Source organism: Mustela erminea, chromosome 12 (assembly GCF_009829155.1).
Source record: "Mustela erminea isolate mMusErm1 chromosome 12, mMusErm1.Pri, whole genome shotgun sequence".
Lineage (NCBI taxonomy): Eukaryota > Metazoa > Chordata > Mammalia > Carnivora > Mustelidae > Mustela > Mustela erminea.
Genome location: NC_045625.1, coordinates 3,133,927 through 3,152,316, shown reverse-complemented (window position 1 = coordinate 3,152,316; position 18,390 = coordinate 3,133,927). Strand labels below are relative to the sequence as shown.

General features: G+C 67.0%; 1 protein-coding gene across 1 annotated transcript in view; it reads left to right on the top strand.

The window, feature by feature from the left end:
• The window catches only part of NOTCH1 (notch receptor 1), a 43,007-nt gene that overhangs the window by 12,764 nt on the left and 11,853 nt on the right, over nucleotides 1-18,390 (top strand). The window contains exons 3-20 of the mRNA XM_032308242.1: nucleotides 5,326-5,588; nucleotides 6,160-6,498; nucleotides 8,477-8,599; nucleotides 8,935-9,168; nucleotides 9,504-9,659; nucleotides 9,858-10,043; nucleotides 10,189-10,302; nucleotides 11,142-11,255; nucleotides 11,385-11,618; nucleotides 11,716-11,826; nucleotides 12,246-12,438; nucleotides 13,441-13,586; nucleotides 13,735-13,848; nucleotides 15,401-15,520; nucleotides 15,808-15,960; nucleotides 16,476-16,704; nucleotides 17,289-17,490; nucleotides 18,164-18,317. Of these exons, the coding sequence (XP_032164133.1) occupies nucleotides 5,326-5,588; nucleotides 6,160-6,498; nucleotides 8,477-8,599; nucleotides 8,935-9,168; nucleotides 9,504-9,659; nucleotides 9,858-10,043; nucleotides 10,189-10,302; nucleotides 11,142-11,255; nucleotides 11,385-11,618; nucleotides 11,716-11,826; nucleotides 12,246-12,438; nucleotides 13,441-13,586; nucleotides 13,735-13,848; nucleotides 15,401-15,520; nucleotides 15,808-15,960; nucleotides 16,476-16,704; nucleotides 17,289-17,490; nucleotides 18,164-18,317 (3,185 nt within the window). The remainder of the gene's footprint in view (nucleotides 1-5,325; nucleotides 5,589-6,159; nucleotides 6,499-8,476; nucleotides 8,600-8,934; nucleotides 9,169-9,503; nucleotides 9,660-9,857; nucleotides 10,044-10,188; nucleotides 10,303-11,141; nucleotides 11,256-11,384; nucleotides 11,619-11,715; nucleotides 11,827-12,245; nucleotides 12,439-13,440; nucleotides 13,587-13,734; nucleotides 13,849-15,400; nucleotides 15,521-15,807; nucleotides 15,961-16,475; nucleotides 16,705-17,288; nucleotides 17,491-18,163; nucleotides 18,318-18,390) is intronic.

Sequence of the window (18,390 nt, the reverse complement as noted above, 5' to 3'; positions counted from 1 at the left end):
GGAAAGCCTGGGCGCTGGGTCAGTTCTTACATCTCCAGTGTGGGGGTGCTCTCCCCAGAGCTGAGCTGTCCTGGCCATTCCCAGTGGGAAAGGACGCCAGGTCCCCAGATGGGCCACCGTTGGGGGAGGCCCACAGGGGTCGCCGAGCTCCCTGCCCAGCCCATGGTCATCACTCAGCTGTTGCCTCCTGTAAGACAGGTGGCCCCTGCTGGGTTGCGGGGAGACTTGGACTGGCCCTGCCCGAGACAGGGGCCGAGGTCCTAGGATTCCTCCCCTCCCCCCGCCAAGCCTTGACCAGAGAAAGACTTGAGCTCACTGACCCTACTACCCATGGCTGTAGCTCTGGGAACCTCGGGTCTGAGGTCTTTCTGACCTGCCCTCGGTCTACCTCTGTAGCAAAGGAAGTCCACAGGTGGCCCCGTTTAGGTGGGCTGGGACATGGGTGGTTCTCTTCTCCCCAGACCAGGGGTCTCCCAACACTCCCAACCCAGCTGCCCAGGGGTGGGCGGGCCCTAGTTTTATGTCTGGTGTTGGTGGTTTGGCTGGAAGGTGGTCGTCCTTGGCTCAACAGCATAGGATTGGGCTCTGGGAGGAACAGCCAGGCTCTCCCGGCCCTGGGCACCAGTGCACATCAGTGATGTTGACTTGGTTGACCCGGACACAGCAGGAGCCCAGGGGACCCCGAACTGCTTCTTGGGTAGAAGACTCGTGGAGGGGCAGCAGGGGTGTTGTGGGAGGGGGCTTCTAGGCAGGCAGTCCGCTGCAGGCAGGGCGGGGGCCATATTGGGGGCGGGCAGCTTGGGGTCCGGGGTGGTGAGGAGTGAACCTCCTTGTTCTGCTCCCCAGTAACTGATCCTGTGGCCGTGGGGCACGGGCCCTGCCGGTGGTGGTGGGAAGATGGGTGGTTCTGCGGGGCCAGGTAGACTCGGTTAAGGAGGGACGCTGAGCACATCCCGCTGGCTCTCCATAGCAAGGAGCCCTGGCTGCAGGCTGCCCGCTGGGCTGGGCGCGGCGTTCCTTCCCTGCAGTGGGGGGCGTGGGCCTTGCTCCCCTTTGGAGTGTCCTCCCCCGCCCTGCCCGAGTCCTGCACTAGAGCTCGTCCCGGTCCCGGCAGGGTGGGTCGCCCCTGGGAGGACAGGTCCTTGCGTCCCCACAACTTTCCATAAACACACAGAGCTCAGCTGGCTCCGTCCGTGTGTTCTCAGAGACGCGGTGAATCACACAAAAACCAAATCCAGTGCTGGCGAGCGTGAGTCCCCTCCGCCGAACGGTGAGGTCGCCGGACGACATGCACGAGGGCCCTCTGAGCTCGTGCAGTCCGTTGAGCTCCCCCGGACTCCACTGCACTCGGGAAACCGAGGCCCAGACAGAGTGGGACAGAGAGCCCCTCCTCCACCCGAGCCCCCAGAGCCCCTCTGCTCCCGCTACACTCCCCCTGCACCCTCAGGAAGCAGCTCTCCTGGGGTATCAGGTTCCTCCTGCAGGGACAGAGGGAGGGGATCCCCATCACTGCCCCGGCCCCCCAGCTGGCCAGGGTGCAGGCCCCGTGCTTCCCTCTGGACCACAAACTCCTTGAGGGCGGAGCCGAGCCCAGCACTCCTCGCCCCTCCCTCCCTCTGTGTCTCCTAGTTTGGGGCTGAGGGAGCTGCCATCTGTCCCTGGGGGCGGCAGACGGCCGCTTAGCTTAGAAAGGAAAACAGCACAATTTAGAATTAGTCCCGGGTGAAAGGTCGCAGCCACATCTGCCTCCAGATGCTTTCTGGAGTCGCATTTCTATGGAGCGCCGGGGAGCAGGAGGGAGTGGGTGGAAATACGGAGGTGGGAACAAAGCCGGCCAGGGCTGGGGACAGCAGGCCCAGCAGCCATTTGGCGGTCCTCCGTGAGCCAGGGTGTCTGCTGGAAGCCTGGCCCGTCTCGGCCCCCTCCGTGGCCTTCCCCTGGAGCTCCCAGCCCGCCTGTCCCTCACCTGCCACAGCCAGCGTGGGTCAGCCTGACGAGTGGGCGGGCAGCGCAGGCGACGGGAGAAAGGGCAGGCGGGGGACAGATGCTGGGTGGCCTCCAGGAGGGAGCCACTGTCCCTGTCTGGTCTGCAGGGGGCTCCCCCCACCTGCCCTGGGCTCCCCACCCTGCCTGGACAGGAGGATATGTGGACCTACAGGAGGTTTCATTCGGGTCACTTGAAGCTCCGCTCTGGGCCCGCTCTAGGCTGGCCGCTGTCGGGTGCTGTTCCCTTGGCTAGGCCAGGGCCCCTTCCCACCGGGCACTTACTCAGAGCAGCCCTCCAGGACCGGCACGGAGGACAGACCGGCCTCCTGGTCCCTCCGGCCCCCTCTGGGAAGTCTGGGGGCTGTGGGCAGAGGGGCCCACAGGTGTCCATCCCCGGGCAGCTCCCGTGCTGTGGCCGGGTGGGGTGAGAGGTGTACACAGGGGCAGAGGGGAGAGATGGCAGGGTCGGGGACTGGAGGGGGGACAGGCACAGTGGGGAAAGGGTGGCCTCCAGGACTGGCCCAAAGCTAACCCAAGCACCTGCCATCCCAGACCCTATGTCTGGCTCAGGGCTTCCCCTTGGCTCAGGCTCCTGGCTGAGCCCTGTTATAGGTCATATCCCACACGGCCCCACAAAGCATCGGCCTCTATTGTCCGGTCTGCAGGGACCCCCCCTTCCCTGGTGGGCCTGGCCGTCCTGGAGCTGGGGTGCTGGTGGCGGATGGTGGCCACGTCCAGGCCCAGCCCAGGAGCCAGCCAGGCTGGACAGCATGCCTTCACGGTAGTGTCTGCCTGGCCTGGGCAGGACTAGGGAAGACAATGGGCCTCCTCAGCTGCCGCTTTCCCCCCACAGAGGAGCCTCCCTGGCCCCTGCCCCGCCCACCCTGGTTGGCGCCCAGCTGGGAGCAGCTGCCGCCCGCGTCCCCGGCCACAGGCGCACCTGCTCCCCGGCCAGCCTTTGTCCACGCTACCAACGCCTGACGTCTTGGCGACTTTCCCCCGCTGGCCTCATCGGCGAGGATGCCACCCATCCTGGTGGATTGTCCCATGGTCTTGCCACCAGAGTCCCCCTCCTGAGCCGGAGCAGGGGGGCTGTTCACAGGGGCGCTGTCCCACTGCTGGAGGGTTTAGGGATGAGCCTTCCGGTCCATCTGGGGATACCCAGCATCCCAACAAGTTAGGAATCTGTCTAGTGGCCGGGGGACCCAGGGATACCCCCTCGGGGACCCTGAAGGCTTCCCTCCCCTCAAACCAGCAGGGCTCCGAGAGGGAGGGGGCGGTGTGGTCAAGGTAGGCTCCCACCCCGCTCTAGTGGCCCAGCGTCCTCCACCCGCACGCCCCATCAGTGGCTGCAAGAGAAAAAAGAGCCTTTTCTCCCAGCGGGAGCAGTGGCCAGCTCCTGCCTGACAATGGAGGGCATTGATAGGTTGGGGGAGGTGCTGCCTGTGTCCCCACACCCGTCCCCCGTTGCTCCTCTCCGGGCTCCCAGTACCGCCGAGGCCAGGAGCAGACGGTCAGTAACTCCCCAGAGTCCTGGAGCGTGGTGGTGTGTCGGGGGGCCGTGCCAGAGCCGCCAGCCCCACAGCCTGCTTCCCCAGCGGGCTGGGCAGGAGCCTGGCTCCGTCCTGATACCTCCCTGCCCCCCACAAAGGGCGACTGGTTTTCCTGAGGCCAGCTGGCTTGGGACTGTTGGCTTCTGACAACAGACGGTGGGCCAGGGTGGCCATTTTGTGTTGTCCTTGTCGCCTTCCCCAAGTGGCCACCACAGATAAAAACCTGCAGGGAGACAGACGCAGCCCAGGCCTTGGGGACAGATAGGGGACAGCTCATTGCTGAGAGATGCGGAGACCCTGAGACCCCGGCTCCCCAGACTGCCACCCGCCCCTGTGGCTCTGGCTCTGGCCCCTGGGGCAGGCCAGGGGGAGGCAGTGAGGACTGGCAGGCTGCCACCTGCTGAGGGTGGGGTCCCCGTGGGATGGCCGTGGCTGTCGCTTCGGTGCCAGGGCCGGGGGAAGCCCCTTCTTGGCGGGGCTCTGGCCGATGGGGCGTTTCTGTGCTCAGGAGAGCCCCCTCTTCATCCGGGGGCCTGAGCTTCCCTGCCCACCCCCGCCTCTGCCAGGGGGCGGAGGGCCTGCCCACCCGGTGCCTGGAGCTGTGGGTGTGGCATCCCACCGGCCTTCCCAGGCTACGGTGGGCCGGAGGCGGGCCAGGGCCCTGTTATGCCTCACAGCCTGCGCCCCTGGGAAGAACAATGCCTGGCTGGTCCCAGGGCCTCACTGCACTTCCCCTCGAGTGCGAGGCCACAGGGTGACCTCAGTGGCCCATGGGAGTCCCAGACTCCAGAAACTGGGCCAACAGGTGTCCAAGGTGCTCTGGGATGGGGGTGGTCTGTGCAGAGCCCCATCCCTGCAAAGAACCTGTGAGACGCCCCCTTCCCAGTTTGTCCGCTCCTGATGGAGCCTGAGCAGCGGGTTGTGGGGCAGGGCACGGAGCTGGCCGACGTGGCGGCCTTCACCCCCTGCTCCCCAGCCCCGGGCTGGCTCACCGAGGGCTCGGGAAGGATGCACTTCTGGGCACCTTGATTTCTGTTGCCGTGAAATGGGTGTATTTGCTTGCGGCTGATGTCACCTGGACGTTGTGAAGACTTGATCCCAAAGGGGGAAACCGTGTCTGGGCACTGGGCGTGGGGGACCAGGGGGTGGGGTTGGGGCACCGACTGTGTCCCAGCGGTGTTCCTGTCAGCTAAGAGCCCCCAGCAGAGGGAACTCCTCCTCAGAAAGGAAGCGGGGAGCAGTCTCCCACGTCTCGGGCCTCTTGTGCTCGCGATCCATGAACCCTTCTATTACCCAAATAAGGCTCGCTGGTTGCAGGAGAGCTAGCAGGGAGACGCGGACGAGCCCCCAACAGGCGAGCCGCAGAGCGCTCCTTCCTAGGGCACAGCTGGCACCGGCCGTGTGGCCCCCTCTGCCAGCTCGCCCAGCCGCTCACGCAGACGCCCGCGCGGGTTTTGAAACCCAGGCTGCGCCCCCCGTGCGTTCTGCTCTCCAGCCCGATGCTCCAATTAACATGATCGTTTTTTTTAATTGAGGTGGAATTCACTGAATGTGAAGTTAACCACTTTAAAGCGTCTAGTTCGGAGGCGGTTGGCACGTCTGTGGTCTTGTGCAACTACCTCCCATGTCTGGTCCCAGAACCTTCCGCCACCCCGGAGGAGCCCCCAGCCCACACCCGGCCACACGAGCTGCAGGCCCTGCCGACACCGGGGTGGGGAGCGGGGGCCAGGCCGGGGCAGGGTCCGGGGCGTTGGCATGCGTAACCGCTCTGGCGTGTCCCCCACAGTTGCAGCGGGGCCTTCGCGGGCCAGCGGTGCCAGGCGCCCAACCCCTGCCTCAGCGCCCCCTGCAAGAATGCTGGGACGTGCCACGCCGTGGACCGTGGAGGTCTGGTGGACTACGCCTGCACCTGCCGCCTGGGCTTCTCCGGGCCCCTCTGCCTGACACCCCGAGACAATGCCTGCCTGTCTACCCCCTGCCGCAATGGAGGCACCTGTGACCTGCTCACACTCTCCGAGTACAAGTGCCGCTGCCCCCCAGGCTGGTCAGGTGAGAGCGGGCGGCGGCCCTAAGGACCCCTAACCCTGGCCCTGCCCTGGCTGCCCACGTGCCAGGACGCGCAGGGCAGAGGCCGAGCCCGTCGGTGTGGCAGGGAGAGGCTCTAGGGCTCTTTTCAGGCCGTTGGGGTTGGTTACCCCTGCCCTAGAGTCTGCATGCCCCTTTCCAGCCCTGAAATTGTCTGGTTTCGGCTGCTCGGGGGCCCCCGCTCCTCCCCACCTCCATGAGAATGGGGCTCCTCTGTCTGGTCTTGAGCTCAGGGGCGGGCCAGCTCTCGGTGAGGAGCTCTGACGCCGCCCCGGGCCCTGGAGGGGACAGACCGGCTCAGGTCTCGAGGTTGCCTTCCCCCACCAGCCATGCGTCCCAGGCACCTCAGTCCCTATCCACAGGAAGATGGCCACGTCCTGCTGTCGGGTCCTGGGGACTAAAGAGATGCCGCTGTAGGTCTGTGCGGGGTGGGCTCCTCCGTGGTGCCCGGAAGCCACCCCTGGGGCCTGGAGGAGGCTCTGGGCGCAGCCAGCCGGAAGCCCGTGTGACCCGCTCACTGCCCCTCGCCCACCAGGGAAGACGTGCCAGCAGGCCGACCCATGCGCCTCCAACCCCTGTGCCAACGGCGGCCAGTGCCTGCCGTTCGAGGCCTCGTACATCTGCGGCTGCCCACCCGGCTTCCACGGCCCCACCTGCCGGCAGGACGTGAACGAGTGCAGCCAGAACCCCAGGCTTTGCCAGAACGGGGGCACGTGCCACAACGAGGTCGGCTCCTACCGCTGCACCTGCCGCGCCACCCACACCGGCCCCCACTGCGAGCTCCCCTACGTGCCCTGCAGCCCCTCCCCCTGCCAGAACGGGGGCACCTGCCGCCCCACGGGGGACACCACCCACGAGTGCGCCTGCCTGCCAGGTACCGTCCCGCCGGCTGCGGGAGCCCCAGGGCTGTGGGAATGGGGTGTCCAGTATTGGGGCAGGGAAGGGTCTAGAAGGGTTACCAGTCAGGAGGTGGACTGCATGGGGTCCAGGTGTCATCCCAGTCCCTGGCCATCACTCCGCCCCTGGGGGTGTCCGCTGTGACCCCCTAACACTTGTTCCCTGCCCTCCTTGGTAGGGACCCAGGGTCCCTGCAGCCCCCAGGGCAGGCTCATCGGTGAGATGCAACCCTGGATGAATCAAGCTGGACAGGGGTTCCCTCCGCCCCCTAGGCACCCCTGCACTCATGGCCCCTGGCTCTTCGCCCTGCTCTGAAACTCCTGGGTTGGGCACGAGCTCCCTCTTCTTGAATTCCCTGGAAACCATGTGCCGGTGGTGAAGCCCACTGCAGCCTACCTCCTGTTTCACTGGGACATGTCCCGCCTCCCTGGTGGCTTGTCTCCTGTGGGTGTGGGGGACCATGAGGGGCGGCCACCCACGGCTGGCCCCGGTAGCTCCACCGGCCCCACTGCATGGGCTGGTCTTGGCACCGTAGTTTCTGAGTCAGTTTTGCTGCTGCTGATCTAAAAACTACTGACGGGAAGTTTGCAGACCTCGCAGTCTGTGGGCCGCACGGCGGGCACTTCCCTGGGCCTGGGGCAGGGGAGGAGCAGGAGCTAAGATGGTGGGGTCACCGGGTTTGGCTGCTGGGCGTACGGGGCTGATCTGGGGCTGCTGGGGGGCTACCCCGGCTGCCGTACGCCCCTGCCCCAGCAAAAGGGAAGTGTCCCGCCTGCCTGCTGGCCGCAGAGCCCTGGGCCTTGTCACTGCATCAGACGCCTTTGCGTGCAGACGCCAGGCGCGTGCATTTCCTGGGTAGCGCTGGGTGATCCGCTTCCTACCTGACCGCCCCAGTGCTGCTGGCTGTTTGGATCGTCCAGGCGGGCTGAGAACTAAGCCCACTTGCCAGGCCCACCCCTGGGTTCTGGGTTCAGTTGCCTTTTTGCTGGCCCAGTGAGTTCAGGCCTGGGACCTCCCATCCAGCCACGTGGCTCACAAGGAGCCTGCCTTGCCAGGGCCACAGTGAGGGCTGCAGGACCCACCGGAGGATACCCCGTGCCCGGAGCTTGTCGAAGGGATGGGGGAAGCCACGGTCTAGGCCCACTCCAGCACATATGGGAGCCACAGCCCGGGCTCTGGGCTCCCACTTGGAGGGAGTGTCCTCCAGAATGCTACCCACTTAGCACCTTGGCTCTTTCCGGCCTTTTGCTTTGGCCCCCACAGCACTGGTAGGGTAGGGGTCCCCCAGGGAGGAGACGGCTGCTCCAATGGCAGGAGAGGGGTTCAAAGGCACCCCAGGAGGGGCATTAATTAGTAAGCGGCTATAGGTTGGGCTGTTGCCAGCGCACCTTTCTTGGTTGATGATTGAGTGAGTGGGGGTTGAGCGGGTTAATAGCCCACCAGCGGGGAGGCTGTGAGGCAGAGGTTGGCCCCAGCTGGAGGAACCACACCTCTGTTCCTGGGAAGCTGAGGGCCACGTGTGGGTCCCCTGCCTGGAACCCTCCCCAGCCCCAGGGCAGTTCCCTAAGACGGGGCATGTGCTGCGCGCCCATGGGGCACCGTGGGGACCCCCACATGGTGCCTGGCCTGGAGGCAGCCACAGGGAACTCTACTATACGAGGCTGTTTCCAAGTGAGCCTCCAGAGCCCCGCGTTCCCCAGTCCCTGTCTGTTCAGCAGGCCCTGGGCCAAACGGTCGCTCAGAGAGGAGCATGTCACCCGTGGGCACTGGAACGTGGGGCCTGGTCCCACGGAGAACAGGGGACAAGGCCTGGACCCCAAAGGCCCCAAGGCAGCGGGCAACCCCGGGCAGGCCACAGAGGGGCAGCACCCCACCCGTGGGTGCGGTGGGTCCAGCCAGGAGGACGCCGGAGCCGCGGGCCGGGCCTGACCGGGCCCCCGGCTCCCCCGCCGCAGGCTTCACCGGCCAGAACTGTGAGGAGAACGCGGACGACTGTCCTGGGAGCAGCTGCCGGAACGGAGGGGCCTGTGTGGACGGCGTCAACACCTACAACTGCCGCTGCCCGCCGGAGTGGACAGGTGCGGCCGCCCGGTCTGGCGCGCGGCGACGGCGTGGCCTGGGGCAGCCCTGGCCCGCCACCGGCGCCGGAGGTCCCTGCCCCCCGGCCACACCTACGCGACCTCAGCTGCCCCGCGTGGGCCCACCGCAGCCTGACCCCGGCCAGCCCCATGCTGCAGCCGGGCTCTCTGGGTCTGGGCCGCGTTTGGGGCTCACATCCAGCTGGCGGCGCACCAGCATGGCCCCCGAGCCCCATGCCCACGGCTCGGGCTGCTGGTGGGGGGAAGGCTTTGCGGCGGAGGCGGGCCCAGGGCCCTGGCGGCGTTCGCCCAGCCGGACGGTCTCGGCCCCGCAGGTCAGTACTGCACCGAGGACGTGGACGAGTGCCAGCTGATGCCGAACGCCTGCCAGAACGGCGGGACGTGCCACAACAGCCACGGCGGCTACACCTGCGTGTGCGTCAACGGCTGGACGGGCGAGGACTGCAGCGAGAACATTGACGACTGTGCCAGCGCTGCCTGCTTCCACGGCGCCACCTGCCACGACCGCGTGGCCTCTTTCTACTGCGAGTGTCCCCACGGCCGCACGGGTGAGCGCCAGGCTGGAGGAGCGGGGCTGCCCGGGGTGGCGGGCAGCGGGGGAGGGCACCGCCGGCTCGGCGGCTCCCCCGGCCCCACCTGGCGGGCGCACCGTCCCTGGGACATGCTGCCGGCAGTGCCCGGAGCCCCCGGAGATGGCACGAGAGGGGCCTTTCTGGAGGGAAGAGGGCTGGGGCGCGCTGGGGCGGGCCTGCTGGCGACGAACCTCCCGGCATGACCTGGGTATCGTGAGCCCGACAGGGCCACTCGGTCGCGTGGCCGTGGGAGGCTGGTCATCCCCAGGCGGGGGTGGGGGGTGCCTGACTGACCGCTGCCGCCCCCCCAGGTCTGCTCTGCCACTTGAACGACGCGTGCATCAGCAACCCTTGCAACGAGGGCTCCAACTGTGACACCAACCCTGTGAACGGCAAGGCCATCTGCACCTGCCCCTCGGGGTACACGGGGCCGGCCTGCAGCCAGGACGTGGACGAGTGCTCGCTGGGTGCGTCAGGGCGAGGGATGCTGCGGGGGGGCACAGCCAAGGGGGCTGCAGGACCAGTGTCTCCAGTCTGATGGGGGAGCCATCGCTTGGAGGACTGCCAGTCTGATGGGGGAGGCGGGCGTGTCCCCGCACGGTCCAGAGGCCGGGGTGCCTGAAGCAGACTCTCACCGCCGCTGCACGCCCCCCGCCCCCCGCCAGGCGCCAACCCCTGTGAGCACGCGGGCAAGTGCATCAACACACTGGGCTCCTTCGAGTGCCAGTGTCTGCAGGGCTACACCGGCCCCCGCTGCGAGATCGACGTCAACGAGTGCGTCTCGAACCCGTGTCAGAATGACGCTACTTGCCTGGACCAGATTGGGGAGTTCCAGTGCATCTGCATGCCTGGTACGAGGGGCCGGCTTCCGGGCTGGCGGGGCGGGCCCTGGGGTGCTGGGCTGTGGGCTCTGCGGGCAGTGGGAGCTGGGCGCCACATCCTCTGGGCCCAGGCTGCTCATGGGCCCCTGAACCCCCTCACCGTCCCCCACCCCAGGCTACGAGGGCGTGCACTGTGAGATCAACACGGACGAGTGTGCCAGCAGCCCCTGTCTCCAGAACGGCCGCTGCCTGGACAAAATCAACGAGTTTCTGTGCGAGTGCCCCACAGGTGAGACCCGTCCCCCGGAGGGCTGCCGCTGAGCCCCACACTCTGGGCTGGGAGCCCCAACACTCTACTGCGGGGGGACGGTTCCTGGGCTTCATCCTGTAGGAGTGTCTCCCTACTGCCCTGAGGGGGTGCCACACAGCTGCCTCCGGGGTGGGGGACAAGGACTTCATCTTAGGAATGACTAGGCCAGGCTGGGCAGGGGCTTCTGGCCCCTCACCTTGCTGGGGACATGAGAGGAGCCCAGGACCCAGAAATCCTCCTTGCTGCCAGGGTTCCCTGGGGACAAGAGCACCCTGGGAGAGCAGTGTACTCCCTGGACCTCTGAGGGGCATGGGTGGGGAAGAGGGGCCAGCCTGGCTCTCAGAGGGCTCGCAGCTGGGAGGGAGTCGGCCTGGCCTGCACTCCCAGCAGTGGGCATGACCCGTCATGGACAGTGGACATGACCCGCAGTGGACGTGACCGTCAGGAACGTCTGAGGGGCTCAGAGCGGGAGGGGTCTGTAAGCCTAGGGTGCGGGGCCCCAGGAAGCATTAGCAGGTCAGAGCTTCGGCCTGCAGGGTATAAATCAGCCCTCCCAAACCCTGGGGAACTCCTTCACAGCCGGACGCGGCTGAGGCCACAGCAGCTGAGCTCAGCTGGGAAAGGGGCCTCTTGGAGGGGCAGGAGCTAAAAGGGACAAGAAGAGAGACTGGGCGGTGTCCCGAGCCCAGGTTTGGCTGCAGCAGGCTCTGGGGAGCCCATCGCAGGAGCTCCCCGCTCCGGTCCAGCTGGGGCTCAGCGGGGGCTCCCGGCACCACTGCCTCTGACAGCAGTGACAGCAGCCCCTCCCCCGGCCACAGGCTTCACCGGACATCTGTGTCAGTATGACGTGGACGAGTGCGCAAGCACGCCCTGCGAGAACGGCGCCAAGTGCCTGGACGGGCCCAGCACCTACACCTGCGTGTGCACGGAAGGTGGGGCCGTGGGGCGGGCGGGGACGGGTGCGAGGGGAGGGTCTCCCGTGGGCAAAGGCACAGGACAGCCAGACCCAGCTGGTGGCCTTCCGGAGCAGCCGCCCTGACGCTCCGGGCCCTGCCCTGCAGGCTACACAGGGCCGCACTGTGAGGTGGACATTGACGAGTGTGACCCCGACCCGTGCCACTACGGGGTGTGCAAGGACGGGGTGGCCACCTTCACCTGCCTGTGCCGGCCGGGCTACACGGGCCACCACTGTGAGAGCAACATCAACGAGTGCCACAGCCAGCCCTGCCGCCACGGCGGCACCTGCCAGGACCGGGACAACGCCTACCTCTGCGCCTGCCTCAAGGGGACCACAGGTGCCTGGTCGGGGGCCGGGGGTGAGGGGCACGGGGTGCAGGGGTGGGGGGCATGGGGGCGCGCACCGGGGCTGACCGCTGCTCTGCCCGCCGCCAGGACCCAACTGCGAGACAAACCTGGACGACTGCGCCAGCAGCCCCTGCGACTCGGGCACATGCCTGGACAAGATCGATGGCTACGAGTGCGCGTGTGAGCCCGGCTACACAGGTGAGCGGCGCAGGGCCCCAGGCGAGCCAGGTCGGGGGCCGCCGAGGGCAGGGTGCTGCGGGCCACCTCCCAGGCCCAACTCCCTGGCTGCCCACTGCGGTCGTGTGGCGGAGAGTGTGGGAGGCCCGGGGCTCTGAGTAGCGCCAGGACGGGCACCCTCGGGCCTCTGGTCCCTGGTCAGAGCCAGACGCCTACGCGCACGTCCTGCATCTGCCGCAGGTGGGGCAGTTGGGATGACGCGGGCCCTGTCCCCAGGGACCCTGCGCTCACGCCGAAGCCCCCTTGGACCTAGGGAGGGGGTTGCGTGGCATCCCCGGGTCAGCAGAGGGGAACCGGCGCTTGCTCACTGAGGCGCCTCCTCTTGCCGGGGGAGCTCGGGGCCCCCGGAGCGTGCGTGTCTGAGCCCTGCCCGCCCACAGGGAGCATGTGCAACGTAAACATCGACGACTGTGCCAGCGGCCCGTGCCACCACGGGGGCACCTGTGAGGACGGCGTCAACAGCTTCACGTGCCGCTGCGCCGAGGGCTACCACGGCCCCACCTGCCTGTCCGAGGTCAACGAATGCAGCAGCAACCCCTGCGTCCACGGGGCCTGCCGCGACAGCCTCAACGGGTAGGCACGGGGTGGTGGGGGCGCTGTCGGGGGGCAGAGCCCCACACGGGCTGGCTTGGAGTGCAGGTCCGAGGTGACCCGGAGCACGTGTGCCGTGCTCATCTGTCCCGTTCCTTGTCCCGGCTGCTGGCAGCTCCCGAACTGCACTGAGTTCACATTCGTGAGGTGGCTGAGGTCACCCAAAGACGGGGGCCTGGGGGGTGAGCCGTGTGACCTCTCAGCAAAGCGGAGGGGCCGGAGGTGGAGTGAAGCCCCGAGGCCAGACATGGAAGCTGGTGCAGCCGGGTCATCAGGGGTCGGGAGAGCTTCCCGGCGGAGGGCGCAGGGAGCTGCCGGGAGGGTGGCACCCAGACCGCGGGAGGCCTGGTGCCCCCGCTGGGTTGCTTCTGAAGTTCACTCCGTCCGACCACTCCCCCAGCAAGCACACTCTCCCTGCGAGTTCTGTGAGCCGTCCTGGCCCACTCTTAGCCTCACAGACTGGGTCTTGGGACACTCAGTCGGTGGGTGACCGCCTGGCCCATGGGACGGGCATCTGATGCAGGTGCCGTGTGTGCGCCCGAGCCCGTCTCCTGCGGCGTGTCGTGGGACACCCGGCTGGCGTCCTGAGAGCTGGGGAGCCGGTTGGTGTGGGAGAACCTTGCTCATGGGGTGTCAGCAGTGCGAGGGCAGGGGGTGACGGGAGCTCACTTGGTCTCTGACACCCGCTGCGTGCCCTGCACTGCCCTGTGGGGGTGGGGCTGTGGAGTGGGCAGGGAGCCCTTGCTCTGTGTTCAAGGCCACGTGCTGGCTGAGTGGCAGGGGGCCCGACCATGTTCCTGGCTGAGGGGCTGTCCCAGAGGTGGTGGAAACCCTGTGTCGGGCCTGGGGTGCTGTTACCCCCACTTTAAGGGGCTCTGACAGTCAGAGTGGACCATGGACCAGCACCTCTGCCGTCAGACTGTAGGATGGTGTTAGAGCCGGGAGCATGGGCATGCGTGAACCGCCCCGTGGTCCCCACTACAGGTACAAGTGTGACTGTGACCCTGGGTGGAGTGGAGCCAACTGTGACGTGAACGACAACGAGTGTGAGTCCAACCCCTGTGCCAACGGTGGCGCCTGCAGGGACATGACCAGCGGCTACGTGTGCACCTGCCGCGAGGGCTTCAGTGGTGAGTGAGCAGGGCCGGGTGGGGGACTCTGGGCCGACCCACGGTCCCACCACGGGCACCAGCTGCCACCGGGGTGGGGACCGCGTGGAGCTCTGCTTCCACGGCCCCACGGTGACGGGCGCACCGACGGTCGGCACTCTCTCTCCAGGCCCCAACTGCCAAACCAACATCAACGAGTGTGCTTCCAACCCGTGCCTGAACCAGGGCTCGTGCATCGATGACGTGGCTGGCTACAAGTGCAGCTGCCCGCTGCCCTACACAGGTGCGGGCGGGGCGGGCAGGGTGGTCGGGCCTAGCCGCTGGGGGAGGCGTGTGGCGCCGCAGCAGCTGGCCAGCGGCTGGCCTGCACACCTCTGGGCCCTGCCTTGAGGCTCAGGCCTGGCCACACTTGGGCCTCCCCCTGCGGGGGTCCTTGCCAGATTCACTGCAGACATACGGAAAGCTGGGGACGCGTCGTCCTAGGAGGCTGTCCCAGACTGTTGGTTCGGCCGGCCCACCTGGGAGCTGGGGTCCTCTGCAGCAGAGCTAGGAGCTGGGCCTGGGCCGTTGGCCTCCACGACCCGGTGTCCACAGTGCATGGGCCCCTGAGGCCAGACTGCACCCCCCCCACCTTGCTGGCCAGGCTTGAGGGATCCCTTTGACGGCCGCCTTTGTGCTGGGGAACAAGGAGCCCTCTGTGAGGACCAGCAGAGGCGGGAGGCGTTTCCCTGGGTGTCCTGGCGTCTGCCATTGGCCCCGCCAACAGGATCGCAGGACACGGTCCCCTCTGTGGAAGAGATTTACAGAGTGCTGCAGAACAAAAGTCCACAATTGGTCCCGCCACTGGGTCCCCCTGGGAGTGGGCAGGGGGCACTGCTGCTGAGCCTGGAGGTCTGGAGGTGATCCTGTCAGGCCAGGCAGGTGGGGTGGGGGCCTGGGCCCGTGTTGGCAGCCCCACGACATTGGGTAGCTGGTGGCCGGTGTGGTATTTTCTTTGATCGAGGCTGGGGACCTGGATTTTCTCTCCTGCCTCGATGAGGAAGTGCCCGGCTGGTAGCCGCCCAGGGCCCCATGGCTGGGGACACACGGGTCCCTTTCGGACGCAGTATCAGAGGCTGGCGGGCCTGATGGGGAGGAGCTGGCCTGTGCTGACCCGCTTCCCGTCTGCCCACTTCCTGCTTCCCTCTGCACAATTGTCGGAAACTCTGGCGAATTTCCTGCCTGCCTAGGTCACCGTGGAAACAGATAGAAAGAAAGGCTCTGGAAAATCACCCAGCGGGCTGGGGAGATAATGGGCCATGGGGAAGATAGTGCTTCCTTTCTTCCCCGGGAGTCGACCCCCATGGCTGTAAACAGGAAGGCTGTCTGCTGGGCTCTCAGGGAGGAAAGTCACCCCAGTGTGACACTCCTAGCGAGACTCCCTTCCCTGTGCCGCGGTCCTGTGTCACTGGGGCTCCTCCCCTGCTGTCCGGCCTCTGCTCGGGGGCCTCCAGGGCCTCCAGGACCAGGCCTTGGCTGCCCGTGGCACAGAGCCCTTGGGAGGTGCTCTCAGGCCTCCCAGAGACCAAGAGAGAGGGTGAGGCTGTGGGGGGCCGCCGGTCTGCTCCTAAGGGGTTGGCGCCCAGGCTGTATACTGCAGAGACGTTTTAGAGCAGGGCCTCCCTCTGATTTGTCTTCAGGGCCCCATTTGGGTCCTGACCCAGCCAGGAGCTTGCTGGGGGTCCCAGTGCAGCACCATTCACCGGCCATGGGGCCAGTCATCGGGAGATGCCGTGGGGCAAGGACCCACTGGGCCGGGCTCCCTGGGTCTCAGCCCTTGTCCCCTTTCCCCTCAGGAGCCACATGTGAGGTGGTGCTGGCCCCGTGTGCTCCCGGCCCCTGCAGAAACGGGGGCGTGTGCAAGGAGTCTGAGGACTACGAGAGCTTCTCCTGCATCTGCCCCATGGGCTGGCAAGGTGAGGCCTCCTGCCCTGCAGCCCTGCCTAGGTGCGGCCCCCTGAGGCCGGAGGCCTAGGGCTGAGCCAGCAGGGAGCAGGGGCACAAGAAGCAGGTGCAGGCCCGATGGGGCCTCACCGCCCTGAGTTCTGTCACCGGCCCAAGGTCGGGGGCTCCCAAGTCAGAGCGCCCTTCCTTCTTGGATGTCCCCAGAGGACTGTCCTGGGCCACGGGAGGCCCCACTGCCAGGAGGAGGGGAGAGAGGCCTGGAGGCAGGGATCTGAACCCACACCCCCCATCCCCCCAGGACAGACCTGCGAGGTCGACATTAACGAGTGTGTGAAGAGCCCGTGCCGGAACGGCGCCTCCTGCCAGAACACTGACGGCGGCTACCGCTGCCACTGCCGTGCGGGCTTCACGGGGCACACCTGTGAGACGGATGTGGACGACTGCCGGCCGAGTGAGTGGCCCTACCAGCCTGGCCCCCCAAGATGCTCTGGGACTTGCAGCTTCTCGCGTGGCCCATGGGGCAGGGAGCAGGCTGGGGTCCGCTGGGAGGACGGGTGTGGCAGCACCTGGGGGCACGCGGGGGCATACGCGGGAAGTGCCAGGGGGTAGCCTCATGTGGACCAAGGAGGGTGGTCCTGGGTGGCCTCAGAAGCCTCCAGAGCCGGACTGCCGGGGCCTCGCGGTGGGTTCTGGGAGCTCCTCCTGCAGCGCCGTGCCTGGCCCCACCGGGCGTGCCCTCATCGGTCCTTGTTGTGACCCACCGAGGAGCAGGGCTCTCAGCCAACCCGAGAAACCAAGCGTGTTGTCCAGAACCGCCAAGCAAGCAGGGGAGTTGAGAGCCCGGCTCCGTCGGTCTTCAGGCCTGCACGTTCTGTCCCCGCCCCACGGCCTGGGGTGGCGAGCGTGTTGCGGAGTGCGGGCCCCCGGCGTCGGCCACCCTCAGGCCTGCCTTCTGTCCCCGCCCAGACCCGTGCCACAACGGCGGCTCCTGCACCGACGGCGTCAACACGGCTTTCTGCAGCTGCCTGCCCGGCTTCCAGGGGCCCTTCTGTGAGGAGGACATCAACGAGTGTGCCAGCAACCCGTGCCGCCACGGGGCCAACTGCACAGACTGCGTGGACAGCTACACCTGCACCTGCCCCGCCGGCTTCAGCGGCATCCACTGCGAGAACAACACTCCCGACTGCACAGAGAGGCGAGTGCCACGGGCGACCCGGCCCGCGGGTGGAGGCGGCCGGGAGGCGGGCCGGGTGTGGTGCCCCGTGCACCCAGCAGGTGTCCCCTGGGCCAACCCTCACTACCTGTCCAGTCAGACAGGGTCCCCTGGATCCTCAGAGGGCCAGTGGGAGAACCAGGAGGCCTGGCAGTTTCTCCGGAAGAGCTGACGCGCCCTCCTCTGTCCCACGGCACCAACGCTGACCCACCTTGTTTCCTTCTTTACCTGGGCTGCCAGGGAACTCCACACTCCGTGGTCTCGTCCTTTTTTGCCACCACGGCTCTCTCCTGGTGGCCACACGGGTTCTGTTTTATTCTGCGCGTTTCCATTCAGTTGCACGTTCCTGTGTTACGAAGCTCTCAGCTCGGCTTGTAAGGAAGGCAGCGGAAGTGGGTGGCAGGAGGGCCTGAGGTCCCTGGCTCTGAGGTCAGCCACACGATGTCCCACCTGCTCTGGCTGTCGGGGGGGCCCCCCGCCGCCACTGTCTGAGTCAAGGGAGCAGCTGCCCGGCGGGTTCCCACAGCCGCGCTCACCCTTCCCCGCTGCTGCTTGCTCACCTCCAGCTCCTGCTTCAACGGGGGCACCTGTGTGGACGGCATCAACTCCTTCACCTGCCTGTGTCCGCCGGGCTTCACGGGCAGCTACTGCCAGCACGATGTCAACGAGTGCGACTCGCGGCCCTGCCTGCACGGGGGCACCTGCCAGGACAGTTACGGGACCTACAAGTGTACCTGCCCCCAGGGCTACACGGGCCTCAACTGCCAGGTGAGTGAGTGGGCGGTGGGGGGGCCCAGCAGGTGGTGGCCAAGGCGGGGCACCGGCCCCCAGCGTGTCGTCACAGCCACCCCGCGGGCCCCACTCACGTCGGCCTCCCTGCGCCACAAAGGAAAGCAGGAGGGCAGGGGTGGCCGTGGTCACAGGACTCCCGGGGACCCCAATTGCCAGCCCAGGGCCCGGCTCAAGGCCGCACTGTCCCTGGAGGAAGCAAGTGCAGAGCTGGAGCTTTCAGGTCAGGAGCAGAGGTTTATGGAGTGAGATCAAGAAGGGGAGGAAAACGGCTAAAAACCAGCTTTTTTATAGAAAATACACAAAAGTATTAAAGAGGTATATTTATTGAAGATTTTCACGTCAGATACTTGTTACAGAAAGTCCCAACAGACTAGTTTACTTCCCAAGAAGAACCTTCCTTCAGGAAAGGCCAATCGGGATTAGCCGAGGGCCCAGAGAAAGAGCGACCCCCCCCAACCCCAGCCAGCCGGCTCCTGAGCTGAGGGAGGGGCAGCCCCTGGGCCTCAGCTTCCGCGTCTGTGGGCTGGGCTCCCAGCCCCCACTCCGGGCGTGGGGTACTCTGGCAGGTGTGTGCTGGGTACCGACGGGTGGGTGGGCCCAGGCGGGGTTGGGGGGATAGTGAGAGTCGGGCACCCCCTGCCGCCCCCAGAGCCTGGTGCGCTGGTGCGACTCCTCCCCCTGCAAGAACGGCGGCAAGTGCTGGCAGACCAGCGCCCTGTACCGGTGTGAGTGCCGCAGCGGCTGGACCGGCCTCTACTGCGACGTGCCCAACGTGTCCTGCGAGGTGGCCGCCCAGCGGCAAGGTAACCAGCTGCGGGCGACCCGGTGCCCCCCGGGGGTCCCCCGCCTGCCGACCCCGGCTCACGCCCCTGCCCC